Source organism: Trichomycterus rosablanca, chromosome 18 (assembly GCF_030014385.1).
Source record: "Trichomycterus rosablanca isolate fTriRos1 chromosome 18, fTriRos1.hap1, whole genome shotgun sequence".
In the NCBI taxonomy this organism is placed as follows: domain Eukaryota; kingdom Metazoa; phylum Chordata; class Actinopteri; order Siluriformes; family Trichomycteridae; genus Trichomycterus; species Trichomycterus rosablanca.
Genome location: NC_086005.1, coordinates 4,116,986 through 4,131,429, shown reverse-complemented (window position 1 = coordinate 4,131,429; position 14,444 = coordinate 4,116,986). Strand labels below are relative to the sequence as shown.

General features: G+C 41.1%; 1 protein-coding gene across 1 annotated transcript in view; it reads left to right on the top strand.

Annotated features, from left to right (window-relative positions):
• si:ch211-127i16.2 (probable flavin-containing monoamine oxidase A) overlaps positions 1-14,444 on the top strand; it is a 104,872-nt gene that overhangs the window by 55,270 nt on the left and 35,158 nt on the right. Inside the window, exons 8-9 of the mRNA XM_063014393.1 lie at positions 116-216; positions 5,378-5,536. Of these exons, the coding sequence (XP_062870463.1) occupies positions 116-216; positions 5,378-5,536 (260 nt within the window). The remainder of the gene's footprint in view (positions 1-115; positions 217-5,377; positions 5,537-14,444) is intronic.

The following is a 14,444-nucleotide window of genomic DNA, read 5'->3' as shown; positions in this document are numbered from 1 at the left end:
GACAATCATGCTGGAACAGGAAACAGCCTTCCCCAACTTGTTGCAAGCTTAAAGTGTCTACATGTCTTTTTAATACCTTGTTTATCCTGATTTTGTTTGTCTTTGTTGTCTCCAGCTCAGATCGAGTACCATCCCGCTTTGCCCGTCAAGCGCCAGCGTCTCACGCAGTACATGCCCGTGGGTCACATGACCAAGTTCATCATCACGTACCCTACAGTAAGTGACCAATGTCCAACACTTCTGCTTGTCGATATGTTAATGGGAAACTTCCAGCTTCACGGACAGACAGTCAGCAGTGGTAGTAAACTAGTTTTATTACAGAAAGGTGTGGATTGGGACACAGCCAGATATAATAACTGAACAGAACATGCAGTTTAAATCAGTAAAACAAGCATAAATATTCCTGAGACAGAAATACTGATATATGAGCGATTTTGCTCTGGATTGTTCAATTTCGGAGAGAGCTGATAGCAGACAGGAGCGATTTGTTTTTCCTCCTTCGTCCTCTTACCGGAGCGCATGAGTAAATCCTCACGAAATATTGGCTGACGCGTGATTTTGCAGAGGTGCGTTCTGTCAACGCTGGTGAATTTTTATACGGATGACGGAGCTCCATTTTTACGCGTGGCTTTGCACGGTGCGTGTTGTCCAACAGCGAGTCGTTCTTATTGAGGTCAGCATCAGCAGTGCATTTTAAATGGATTAAATAAATGACCTTATGATTGACGTTAAGGGCCTAATGTGGAGGGCTGGTTTGTGCTTTATTCCAGCCGGCTTCCCACCTGTGTGTGCAGGGGTGGGTGGGAAATTATGTAGCTGATGTCCCATAATGCATTCTTTCCTACTAAATAGTAAAAATAAAGCTGTTAACATTTTGCTATATTGTTTAGAGTGTAGCATGTAGCATAGCCCTTCAGGAGGGGCTGTTTGAGACTTTTCCCTCTAGTGAGGTGATGGCATTATTCATTTGAATAATTTGAGTAAAAGGAGTCGTGCTTTGGGTGGCACGGTGGCTAAGTGGGTAGCACTGTCGCCTCACAGCAAGAAGGTCCTGGGTTCGATCCCCAGGCAGGGCGGTCCGAGTCCTTTCTGTGTGGAGTTTGCATGTTCTCCAGTGCTACCCACTGCCACAATTCCACCCAAAAACAGTATTGTAGAGTTGAATTCAAAGAGGAAAGTGTCTCGGATCAGTGATCGCAGAGGGGTGCTGAAGCCTTTCCCAGCTTTTCAATGGGAGCAGGGCACACAGTAACACCCTGGACAGGGAGCCAGTCCATCGCAGGGCAGACACACATACGCACACACACACACACACACACATACATTCACCTATAGGGCAATTCAGTGTCTCCAATTAACCTGACTGTTAATGTTTTTGGTCTGTGGGAGGAAACCGGAGCTCCCGGAGGAAACCCATGCAGACACGGGGAGAACATGCAAACTCCGCACAAAAGGACCCGGATCGCCCCACCTGGGGATCGAACCCAGGACCTTCTGGCGACAGTGCTACCCACAGAGCCACCGTGCTGCCCTAAAAAAGTTTCTTCACTTTTATATTTAGGTTATAAACGGTGAGGGTGGGAGGAGGAGTAATCGGTCGTGTCTGAGAGACTGAGAGACACTTATAGTCCGGATTTAGCTCCATCTGATTTCCACCCTTCTGGACGCTCAAAGAAGCTTTAAGGGAAAGGAGATTTTCATGTGATGATGATGTAAAAGCAGCGCTGCATCAGTGGCTACACGCTCAACCAAAAAAATTTTTTGCTGATGGCATTAAAACGTTGGTACGACACTGTGTTGAAAAGTGATGTCCTTAATAAATAGAGTTAAAAAAGTGCTGAAACTTTTTGAAGAACCCTCGTACTTATGTACCTGCTTATTCCCACCTCCACCTCGTCCCTCTGTAAACACCCATTTATATGTAACGTCTCGGAGCTTGATTAACTTGTTATGCTTTAATCAACTCGTCAAGACGTGCTTACGCTCAACATTTACAGGCTTCTTTAAGCAGCTGACTTAGCCTCTAAAATCATGCTAATTGATGCCTGCAAAGCAATTTCACTAAACGTCCAGCTTGCAGTTTCTGTCGTCTCGAACGTCTCTATAAAATATCCTTCAAAAGCAATTTTTAGAAGTCAAGCCAGGACCTGAAAGATAATAAATAATAATAAATGCTTATGCTGGCCATAAAGATCACCCAGAAACTCGTATCTTACAACCAAGGACCTGCAGAACGTTTCAGCTGAGAATCTGAACGTCAGAGTCTATTGCTGTTGATTAAAATCTAGGCTAATCTGAAGGGACGCTAACCTGCTTATTTAGCACAAGCTAACCTCTCAAACGTTCAAAACGTCTAGATAAGTCAGAGGCATTTTGAGTGGTCGAGGTAGAAATGAGAGGAAGTGCGAAAGCTACACAAATAGCTAAATGGAAAGCAAAGAAAGCAAGTGTATACAGCACCGTTTTTACCATTTTTACTGATATACCATAAAACTACAGTTCTGTTCCTTCTGCTACTGTGGGAATATTTTTATCTTCATCCACATCCACTCAGATAAGCACAGAAATGTGTAGCATTAGCACCGTCTTTATTCCAGTGCGGCTCTCCACAGCAGAAAACAAATGTCCTATATCTATACATTTCATTTCCTTCATATGTTTTTCATTTCTATTAACTGCTTTAATAAAGACAGGGCCATGCTACATGGAAAGGGCAATGCCACCTGAAAACTTTGGGCATAACCTAATAATACACAAATTAGCTTGAAAATGGCAAAATGTCCCAGCTTAAAATGGCAAAGTAGACTATTTTATGACCCTAACCCTGTTCATGTCATCCCGGTCAGTGTTGTGGCACCCAAACAACACTGGCTGCAAAGTTTAAACACTTTAGATACTCTGCTACGCCCACATTGGCTGGCAAGAAGGGCTCCAAATTATTAGTAATAGCTTTTAAAGCGCCCAGCTCTGAATCTAGTCCTCTGACTCCGTATCTCTTCTGTTAGCTCCCTTACTGTTGTTTTTCAGCTCTAGTTTCCATAAAAAGTCAGCCGGTAAATGGTAGTGGCGTCCTGGTAACTGTAGCAGCCACTGGATCCTTCAATTTCAAATTTCCAAATTGTTCTCACGACAACTTTCTGGGATTTTGGCTGCTGCCAGCCTTCTGAGTTGCCTTATCTTATTTTTCTGGTGTTTTGGATTGTTATTTGCCAGTGGACTGTGTAACTGGCACAATGGGGATCCGTATCAGAGGACACAATTGCAGCAGCTATGAGGAAACCCTTTTCAGTCATTGTCCTTCCCCTTACAGACACACAACCAATCGTGCGTCTGTGTAGGCACCTGGCTGGCTCATGGCAAAGCTGAGATTCGACCTAAAGAGCTTGAGATCTCAGTATAGTGGGCTAGTGTATTTTACTGCTGCCCCACCCGAGCGCCCAGTGCACGTCCACTACTTTTATTTATTCTTAAAGCTTTACTCTGGTCATTGGATAAACAATAAGTTGGATGTAAGAACTTACCCTGGACAGGGCACCACTGCATCGCAAGGCAATCCAGACACATACACATTTACTTACTAACTTACAGCTAGAGGCAGTTCAGAGCAGCTGATCCATATAAATAAACTTAATTATTAAAAATTGTGGCAATCTGGTCCCATTGTGGTTTACAAGATGTAATGTGCACCCACTGACCACTACCACCTGAGCCAACTTCCGTCTTTCTCATCCATATGAATCCTTTCTCAGTTCAGACCGTCTTCTCTCAGCGTGATGTTTTCTCTCTGTGTGGCTCTGATAAAATCTCGCATTATAACTCACATTAACCGGCTGCTCACATTCTCTCTCTGCTGCCCTGTTTGGATTCGATGTTTAACCGTCTGTTAAGGTTTCTCACCCTCCATTAGTCATTTCACATTAAAATCTTATTATATAAGTACTTAATTATGTGATATACAGCACATTTATGACTCACATGTTATTCTCATGAAGTCTGATGAAAGATCGTTGGTAATCTGTTCGGCGGTGATTCTTTTTAAATTGGACGAATCAAACGAGGCGCGGTTACACACGCCGAGAGCGAACGGGGCGCTCACATCAAATACAAGAAATGGATCTTAAATTAAAACCTCAAAGACAAGGGATTTAACTTCAATATACACCATACATACTGTACATACATATATATACATGTGACATCAAGTCAGAAACTTATTTTAAATAATACAATATAATATAATTTAAAATAATATAATATAATATAATATAAATATAATTTAATATAATATAATATAAAATAATTTAATATAAAATAATATAATTTATTAATATAACATAATGGCGGCATGGTGGCTTGGTGGGTAGCACTGTCGCCTCACAGCAAGAAGGTCCTGGGTTCGATCCCCAGGCGGGGCGATCCGGGTCCTTTCTGTGTGGAGTTTGCATGTTCTCCCCGTGTCTGCGTGGGTTTTCTCCGGGAGCTCCGGTTTCCTCCCACAGTCCAAAAACATGCAGCCAGGTTAATTGGAGACACTGAATTGCCCTATAGGTGAATGTGTGTGTGTGTGTGTGTATGTGTGTCTGCCCTGCAATGAATAATTAATATAATATAATATAATATACTATTATATTATTTAAAATAAAATAAAAAAAATAAAAAATAAAATAAAATAAATATAATATCAAATAAAATAATTTAATATAAAATAAAATAATATAATATAATGTAATATAAAATGCATGAATTTATGCAAAACTGCAAGAAACATGGAAATAAACTTCAGAAATACAAGATTTACACTATATGGCCAAAAGTATTTAGACATGTGACCATTAACTCTCAGAATTGCTATAAATATTTTTTTTTTTGGTATTTCTTTCATTATTTATTTATTTTAAACAAACTTGGCAGATTTTTGAAGAAGTGAGAAATGAGCCAAAACTGTAATAGCAGTGCAACCAGGTACCAGCAAGACGCTGAATAATAATAAATATATAATATATAACAGGTGTAATAAATCATGTGCTTTCATTTTTGTAGCAACAGTTTAGGGAAGGCCCTTTTTTGTTAAGCTTTGAGCAGTGTCCTGCATTGAGCCCTAGAATGAATTGGAACATTGACTAAGGCTTTATTGACCAACATCAGTGCCCAGCCATACAAAGTTCTTTTGACTAAATAAGCACAAATTCTCACAGACATCAAAGTCCTCTGGCTGAAAATATCACATAGAGGTCACTCTATTTTAATAGCATTTGTTTTTGAATGGTAAGTCCAGCAAGCTTGGTCAGGTGTCCATATACTTGTATTGGTATAATGATCTTAACTGGAATAAAAATGAGTCAATGAAAAATAAAAGTAAATATGTTTAACCTTGCAGGCTTTTTGGAAGGAGAAGGGCTTTTCTGGAGAGATCGTGGCTCACCCGTCTAAGCTCTGCCCTTTCGGGGTCACCTTCGACGCCAGCAGTCCCCGCGGGAGTCCGGCCCTGGTGGGCTTCGTCGCCGGGGTGCAGGCCTGTTACTGGAGCAGCCGAGAGGTGAGAGACTGAGCGCGGGAAAGTGAGAATGTGCATGAGAGAGCGCGAGTGTACGTGTGACCGAGCGAGGCCGAGCGCGAGTGTGAGTTGGAACGAGAGAGAGAGAGAGCGAGGAGAGAGAGCGAGGCTGGCAGTGAACTGTAGCGAGGGTGATAAGTGTGGGGCGGTGTCGGCTCTGTCCCTGAGGCGGTGCTGTTTGTCGCTTCGCACAGTTTAGAGCAGTATTTACATGATGGGGTTGGAGGTGAAAATGGATGCAGTTGGTGTATTTCGGGCTCGGAATGGTTCCCCAGGAGGTGACTGCGCTTTTATTGCGCAGGACGTGTAGCTGTGTTTACTGAAGTGTATTTAAAATCATCCACCATTTGTTCTGCTTTAACCTCATCTTAAACGGACACGCGATAATTAACCCTGCATTAGAAAAGGTTGTGCATAATGGACGGTTCACACTTGATTAATTTCTGAAGTAAATCTTTAGATTAGCATTACATGCTCGGTTGGCGTTACAGTCCTTTTCGCTATTGGCTAGTTTGAATGCCACTGGCATGGTCAGGCTCTCAAAAGAGAGTTGGCTACGTCTAAGGAAGGAAAACATGGACGGGGATTCACCTTTATGCTGATGCAGTGACCTCTGCTGTCAGGTTGAGGTTCTGGCTTGATTGGTGGAGGAATACAGAGCACATAGCGTGCTTTTTGTAGGAATCCGCCAGACTGAGTGCGGTGCATGTGGCAGTAGATATGCACGATTGCCAGTAGTCATATTCCAGTTTAATTTAATTTAATTGAGTTTAGTTTAGTTTAGTTTAGTTTAGTTTTGTTTTGTTTTGTCTAGTCTAGTCTAGTCTAGTCCAGTCCAGTCCAGTCCAGTCCAGTTTAATTTAATTTAATTTAATTTAATTTAATTTAATTTAATAATTTAATTTACTTTAATTTAATTTAATTTAATTATTTTAATTTACTTATTTTATTTATTTTATTTTCTATTATATTTTCTATTATATTATATTATTTTAAATTATATAATTTTTTATTTTATTTTACTTTGTTTTATTTTATTTATTTATTTTATATTCTATTATATTATATTATTTTATATTCTAATATTTTAATTTTGTTTTATTTTATTTTTTATTTTTTTATTTTTTTTTTAATTTATTTTATTTTATCTTTTTTATTTTTTATTTTATTACATTTATTATTTTATTTTTTATTTTATTTTATATTAAATTATTTTATTTTTTATATTATATTAATTATATTATATTAATTATATTATATTATATTAATTAATTATATTATATTATAATAATTATATTATATTAATTATATTATATTATATTATATTATATTATATTATATTATATTATATTATATTATATTAATTATATTATATTATATTATATTATATTATATTATATTAATTATATTATATTATATTATATTATATTATATTATATTATATTATATTAATTACATTATATTAATTATATTAATTATATCTATTATATTATATTACATTACTTTATATTCCGTATGAACACTCAGTGTCTCATGAGCTCATAATAGTTTCTGCATATTCCAGTATTACAAGAATACTGCTACAGTACAGTAGAATGTTACTGGATGTGTACGTAGTGTACGTGATAAGAAGTGCATCATTTGCCAAGTCTAGGTTCAAGCCCCACCACCACTGAGTTGCCACAATTGGGCCCTTGAGTAAGGCCCCTTAACTCTCAATTGCTTGAATTGAATTCAGTCGTAATTGTAAGACGTATCGGATAAAAGCGTCTCTGCTAAATATAGCAGTAAAATATATAGCAGTAAAATATAAAAGAGAAAATATATAGTAAAATAGAAAATAACTCAAAGTTAGAGCACTGCATTTTTATACGCTGCAAGGATAAACTCCACTCCAGCAGCAAATCCACCTACTGCATTTACAGGAAAGTCAAGAGAGGCCAGAATACTCAGAGAATCACAAGAATGCACTGAAGCTACACATGCGCTAAGCTACACAAGGCCGGGGTGATTTCTTGTTGTGGTTTGTTAGTGTGCTAGATCAGCGGTTCTGTTTAGACATCAGAGATCTCATAACGAGACTGATCTGATACTCACGTTCTCACGATTCCTGAGCTAACAACCTGCAAGGTAGTTGTGCAATACATCAAATGTGTAACTGGAATGCAGATGTATACAGTTCGTATCTTGTGTTCATGTGGATGCAGGTAGTGTGGGTGGTGCACAGCCTCAGGGTGCTAATTAGAGCGTGGAGGTGGATTATTGTATGTGACAGGATCGGCTGTGACAGGATTTTTCATCCAGGTACTTTGATATCTTCAAACCTTACAAAAACTTGCTGAATATGGATTGGAAAGGTGAGGTTGGCGTTAGGTATAAATGAATAAGTGAGTGTTTTATTAAATCAGTAAGGGTGAGTGAGTGGGTGTGTAAATGAGTGAGTGAGAATCCTGGTTACACAGGATTAATCAGTTCACAGGTTTAATGTCAAACACAATCATGGACAATTTAGTGTCTCTAATTCACCTCACTTGCACGTCTTTGTACTGTGGAATAAAACCGGAGCACCCAGAGGAAACCCACATGGAGAGAACATGCACACTCCACACAGAAAGGACCCGGATCGCCCCACCTGGGGATCAAACCCAGGACCTTCTTGCTGTGAGGCGACAGTGCTACCCACTTAGCCACCGTGCCGCCCGAGTGAGTGTGTAAATAAGTGAGTGAGTGGAGGTGTAAATAAATGAGTGAATGAGTGAGTCATTGAGTGGGGTAGTGAAGGAGTGAATCCCCGAGTGAGTGTGTGAGTGTGTGAGTCAGTGAGTCATTGAGTGAGTGGGTGAGTGAGTGAGTTAGTCAGTGAGTAAGTGTGTAAGTAAGTGGGTGAGTGAGTGAGTCATGAGTGAGTCATTGAGCGAGGTAGTGAAGGAATGAATGTAGGTGTGTGAGTGTGTAATTCATTGTGTCACTGAGTGAGTGTGTGAGTAAGTCAGTAAGTGAGTGAGTGAGTCAGTGAATGAGTGTGTGAGTTAGTGAGTTAGTCAGTGAGTCAGTGGGTGAGTTAGTCAGTCAGTGAGCAATTCAGTAAAATGCTCTTTTGACTGAATGGCACAAATTCCCACAGACATACTTCAAAGTCTTGTGAGAAGCCCTCTCATTTTAGTACAGTTTGTTTTTGAAGTGTGCTGTCCAACGAGCTCATATTCAGGTGTCCAAATACTTTTTGTTATGAAGTAAGAAATGCTTGTTAAGAAATGCTTTTTCTGACACGTCTTTGTAATGGGGCGCACCTCAGCACCCAGTGCAGCCCCACATCTGCTAGAATACAAAACAAACCCAGTTTACAGGATGTGTAACCAGGGTACAAGAATAATGAACTATTAACTGAAAGAGTAAATGAAGGTAAAATAAGTGGTCAAAATAACAGAAACACAGTAACAAATGCAAGACACAAAATCATCCGCAGCTCACGACGGAGAGAGTGGACAGAACAGGGACAGCGCAGAAATGAAACCTAGTTTTTAACCCAGAAAGAAAAGGCAAACCAAAAGTGGTGCGGTGAGCAGGTCCAAACCTTTTCCCCACTACGAAACAGGGGCGTCACGCCACCTCTGCATGCATCCCCTAATGCATGATTTATGAAGGTCACTCCACTTTTGTCTCATTTCATTTGTGGTTTCTAATGTTTTCCCTTTGTGATGGATGAGTACATGAATTTAGCCTGTCATCTTAAATTTATACCCCGGTAAAACAGGAAGTCGTGGATGATTGCTTTACACGCTGGTTCATGACCTTGGAGCTCTTTTTATTCTCATGGCAACATCAGCTGTGTAAAATGCAACCCAGCGACTGGTACACGTCCACTTACATTATATGATACGATAAATATGTGTGGGATATATTAGGCAGCAAGTGAACATTTTATCCTCAAAGTTGATGTTAGAAGCAGGAAAAATGGCCGAGCGTGAGGATCTGAGCGAGTTTGACAAGGGCCAGGTTGTGATGGCTAGACGACTGGGTCAGAGCATCTCCAAAACCGCAGCTCTTGTGGGGTGTTCCCGGTCTGCATTGGTCAGTATCTATTAAAAGCGGTCCAAGGAAGGAACAGTGGTAAACCGGCGACAGGGTCATGGGTGGCCAAGGTTCACTGATGCACGTGGGGAGGGAAGGCTGGACTGTGTGGTCTGATCCAACAGACGAGCTACTGTAGCTCAAATTGCTGAAGAAGTTAATGCTGGTTCTGATAGAAAGGTGTCAGAATACACAGTGCATCACAGTTTGTTGTGTATGGGGCAGCAAAAAGGGGACCAACACAATATTAAGAAGGTGGTCATAATGTTATGAATTTAGCTTTTCAATTGTCAGGGTCACAGCAGCTTTGGTTTGACCAGGAAACCCTGGGTGAAAGGCAGGAGTACCCTAGAAAGGTCGCCAGTCCATCACAGGGCTTCGTCAAGACATAGCCAATCATGTCTGTGTAGATGTCCAACCAGCCGATAGTGAGACCAGTGAGATTCAAACCCAGTTCTCAGCAGTCATGGGCTAACATAATTTAAATCCTTAAATCTTATTAAAAACAACAAAAAGTTTAACTCTCTGATTGTGGGGGACTTGGATTACTGATTGGCATTTCTAATTACAGATGTTTTGTGTTAATGTGAGGGTTTGTGTGTGTGTGTGTGTGTGTGTGTGTTTAAAATGGGTGTGTCTATGGTTCAAATTATTCTAATTTGCAGTGGCTTAATAATGTATTGAGGGACGGCCCAGTGGCGCAGAGGGTGGTATTGTCGCCTCACAGTGAAAAGGGCCTGGGTTCAAATGTTTGGCTGGGTGGCCAGGGTCCTTTCTCTGATTGCCTCTCACAGGCCAGTATGAGCTACTACAAATTGCCCTAATTGCCTGTGTGTGTGTGTGTGCCCTGTGATGGACTGACCCTGACCAGGATAAAGCGGTGGTAAAACAGGCAGTGATTAAATGTGAGTGTATTGTGCTTACATTTTTATCTAGGCCTGGTTTGTACACACAGATTTGTAAAACATTAAGACCAGCCTTCCAAAAATGTTCACGGCCCTGCTTATTTTTCATGATCAGCAGAAAGACCTAAATGATTTGGATGAGGATTGTCATGGAAACGTGGTGAGAATGCAAAAGAAGTCAAACAGTACCAGCAGACTGGAGAGAAGATTTATTAAAACACAATTGTGGGTTCTTACTGCAGTATATTAGCCAAAGAACCAAGAACAGAACTGTGGGCCTTCCTTTATACTGCTCTAGTCACGCTACAGTTTCAGCACTTCCTCTAAAGCTTGGGTGTAAGCCGTTGGAACCAACCGTTCTGTGGTAACTATTGTTCCTTTTCTTGCATACAACATCTTGCAATCTTCCACTCCAGCTGCTCCTGCACAAGCAACAATGTGACTATGAGGACTTAATGCACAAGCAGCATAATACTAATATTCAGATTACTAAGCATCAAATCAAACCTTTCCACTGCAGGATCATGGGATGGCGGATCTGTCAAACAGTCAGGGGTGCTCACAGGTAGCTGTGGTGAGTACCACTGACGGCGGTCTGAGGAGGGACAAGCCGTAAGGACTAATGTGACTCAAAGTGCTGATAATATTAATATTAATACTGGTAATGAAAATATGTTCAGCACAGTTCAACGAACCCTTCTGTATATGGGGCTACGTAATCACAGGCCAGTCAAAGTACTCATGACCATGGTTAAAAGCACCTACAACGGGCACCTACATTGGAACTGGACATTAGAGGACTGATAGAAGGGTGACTGGTCCAACAAATCTGGTAAAAAATTGGCCTATGTAATAAATATTAATATCCAAGCATTCATCCGTGATCCGTCTCCTCACCTCATCGTCCACCTGCTTGTCTTAGCGAGGGTTATGGTGACCCCTATTCCAAACGTTTTATATACATATTTATATGCACATTTCTTCCTGTACACACTGAGCCATGATGTTTTCTGCATAGGTTCTGATCCTCCTCTCCGGTCTTTTACCTGCACCTGTGTACAGGTGTACTACGCTCTACCACTGCGCTATGCTGGGTTTAATTAGCATTCATCTCACCTGAAAGAGCTGGCGGAGAGTCCTGAGTGGGCACTCAGCGTGATTTTTTTGCATTTCGTGAGCGGGTGTTAATGCAAAGCACACAGCGTACTTGATTGATATCTGTAGGGTACCTGCTGTAATAAATAGCAGTTTTAATTAGACAAGCTGGTGTCCAGTACAGTACGTTTCCAAACGTTTGCTGACCCCTGACATGCCCCCATGCCCCTCTTTTCCTTGTGGGGAGAACAGCCATCAATTTTTTGGAAAGGCTTTCCACAACACTTTTAGAGTTTTAATTGGCCAAGTTTATTGTGTGCAATGCCTAGTGATGACTGTAGTGGTGTAAAGCACAGCACCATTAGACTCTGAAGCATTAGAAACAATCCCTGAAGTGATCAATTATGTTGTATCATTTGGCATAAAAACTATCTGGCTAAATGAATCGTACCAAATGGGAAGCACTCTAGTCCACCAGTGCTGACATCTCGAATCTCAGCTCCGCTAACGGCCGGCTGGAAGCCTATTAAAATAGGGAGGGCACATTTTAACCCAGGTCCCTATAACACGGTTGCTGTGCAGCACTTTGTACTTCTGCACCACTGTTCCACCCTGTCATACGATATGGCCAAACAATCTGCATAGACAAACATTACTACTAGAATGATCGTACTGAATTGTTTAGTGGCTTTTAATATGGTGATTTTCATACATTTAAATCAACTAATACAGTAACGTGTCTTGTACTGATTGCAGTTGAGGTGGGTATACTGCTGCTCACGCCTCCTCCGACCCATGCGCAGCCCCTAGTGGAACCCTTTTTACCAATGCACTTTGCACAGGCGCCTCTCTATCCTCTAATCAGGGTCTTTACACAGCATTTGAAGACCCCACTCACATAGTCCGGTCATCCCGCCGTAGCAGAAACGTGTCTGCTGCAGGCACTGCCAATTATGCCCTCTAGATGGCGCCCAGCTGACCAGTGGCAACGCCGAGTTTCGAACCTAGGAGTTCAGAATCTCAGCTCTGGTGTGCTAGTGGAATATCCCACTAGTACTGTTATTTTAAAAGGCTAATCTCTAAGAGCAGTAACAGCTCAACCATAAAAGCTGAATAATAGCCTAGACCTGGTCTGTCGTTCATTCATTGTCTGTTTTACCACCGCTTTATCATGTTTGCTGGGCGGAAGGCAGAAAACACCCTGGACAGGTTGCCAGTCCATCACAGGACACACTCGTACCCAGGTGGACTTTAGTATCTCCAGTTAGCTGAACTGTATGTCTTTGGACTGTTGGAGGAAAACGGAGCACCCAGAGGAAACCCACACAGACACAAGGAGAACCTGTAAACCCCTCACAGAAAGTACCCAGACAGCTCCACCTGGGAATCGAACCCAGGACCTTCTGTCTGTGAGGCGACAGTGCTACCCACCAAGCCACTGTCGTATACAACAGTCGTATATATTTGCAATAGAAGTGAGTAAACAGTGAGTACCCATCTATTATCTGTATACACAAAACAAACCAAACCAGGCATCAAAACTGACGAAAACACATTAAACACATACATGGATTCAGGGTTGTATTCGGTAGAGGAAATAAGCTGTGGTCAAAGAAAGCAGGACTGGCACCGTCGGTCCAGACGGTCGTTGCAGTAGCTCGGTCGCTGCTGGTTTGCTGAGATTCATTACTAAGTGAGGGTGGAAGGTGCAGAGGTTATTCTGACCGCACGCACATCAGCTCGGCTCCAACACGTTCCTCCAAACCACGTTTCTATTTTAAGGGCCTTTGTGCTTTTTATGTTCTCTCAGAACCCGGTCGTGACAGAGCTCGTGCAAACAGCACAGAGGTGGAGCAGGGAGGGGTACACACGGCGCCTCGGATGAGGGCTTACCTCAATGCTTTTCCTAAATCATCATTAGATTGTTAGATTATCATAACCTGTGATTTACACATCACTGAGTGGAGAATGTAATCGTTTAACCGGACACACGTGGTATTATTTTACTGTCAAGACCATATATTAAAATGCTGTACACCCCTGCTCCTTAACTTACTGCTCCAGTGTCGTTATTACAGTGTGCTGGGTCATTGTGTTGGTGTATCACTAGTTTAAAATTTCTGCAAATGTGGGCAGTTTTTATTAAATCCAAAAATGATCTGTACTGTTCATCATTTCTTTCCTAATCAATCCTGATTAGTCTGCTAGTCACTGCAGCGAAAAAGCACCATCATTATTTTTTGCAGTGGTAATATTATTACCTGGTCGATCTGCTTTGTTCGGATTTGTCCACACATACAGCCTAAACTTCATTACAACTGACAATAACACCCACCAGTGATTCACGGGCATCTGAAGACTTTATAAAAGCTTAACAGCATACCAGGCCATTATTACATCCTTGTATGTTCATATTATGGATAGTTGGTATAGTGTATGTGAATATAGTCTAATATACACCGATCAGCCATAACATTAAAACCACCTCCTTGTTTCTACACTTACTGTCCATTTTATCAGCTCCACTTACCATATAGAAGCACTTTGTAGTTCTACAATTACTGACTGTAGTCCATCTGTTTCTCTGCATACTTTCTTAGCCCCCTTTGAGGCTGTTCTTCAATGATTGTTTAGTGACTCTCATTCTCAGCACTGCAGTGACACTGGCATGGTGGTGGTGTGTTAGTGTGTGTTGTGCTGGTATGAGTGGACTTTTTAAACACCTCACTGTCACTGCTTGACTAAGAATAGTCCACCAACCAAAAATATCCAGCCAACAGCACCCTGTGGGCAGTGGCCTGTGACCACTAATGAAGGTC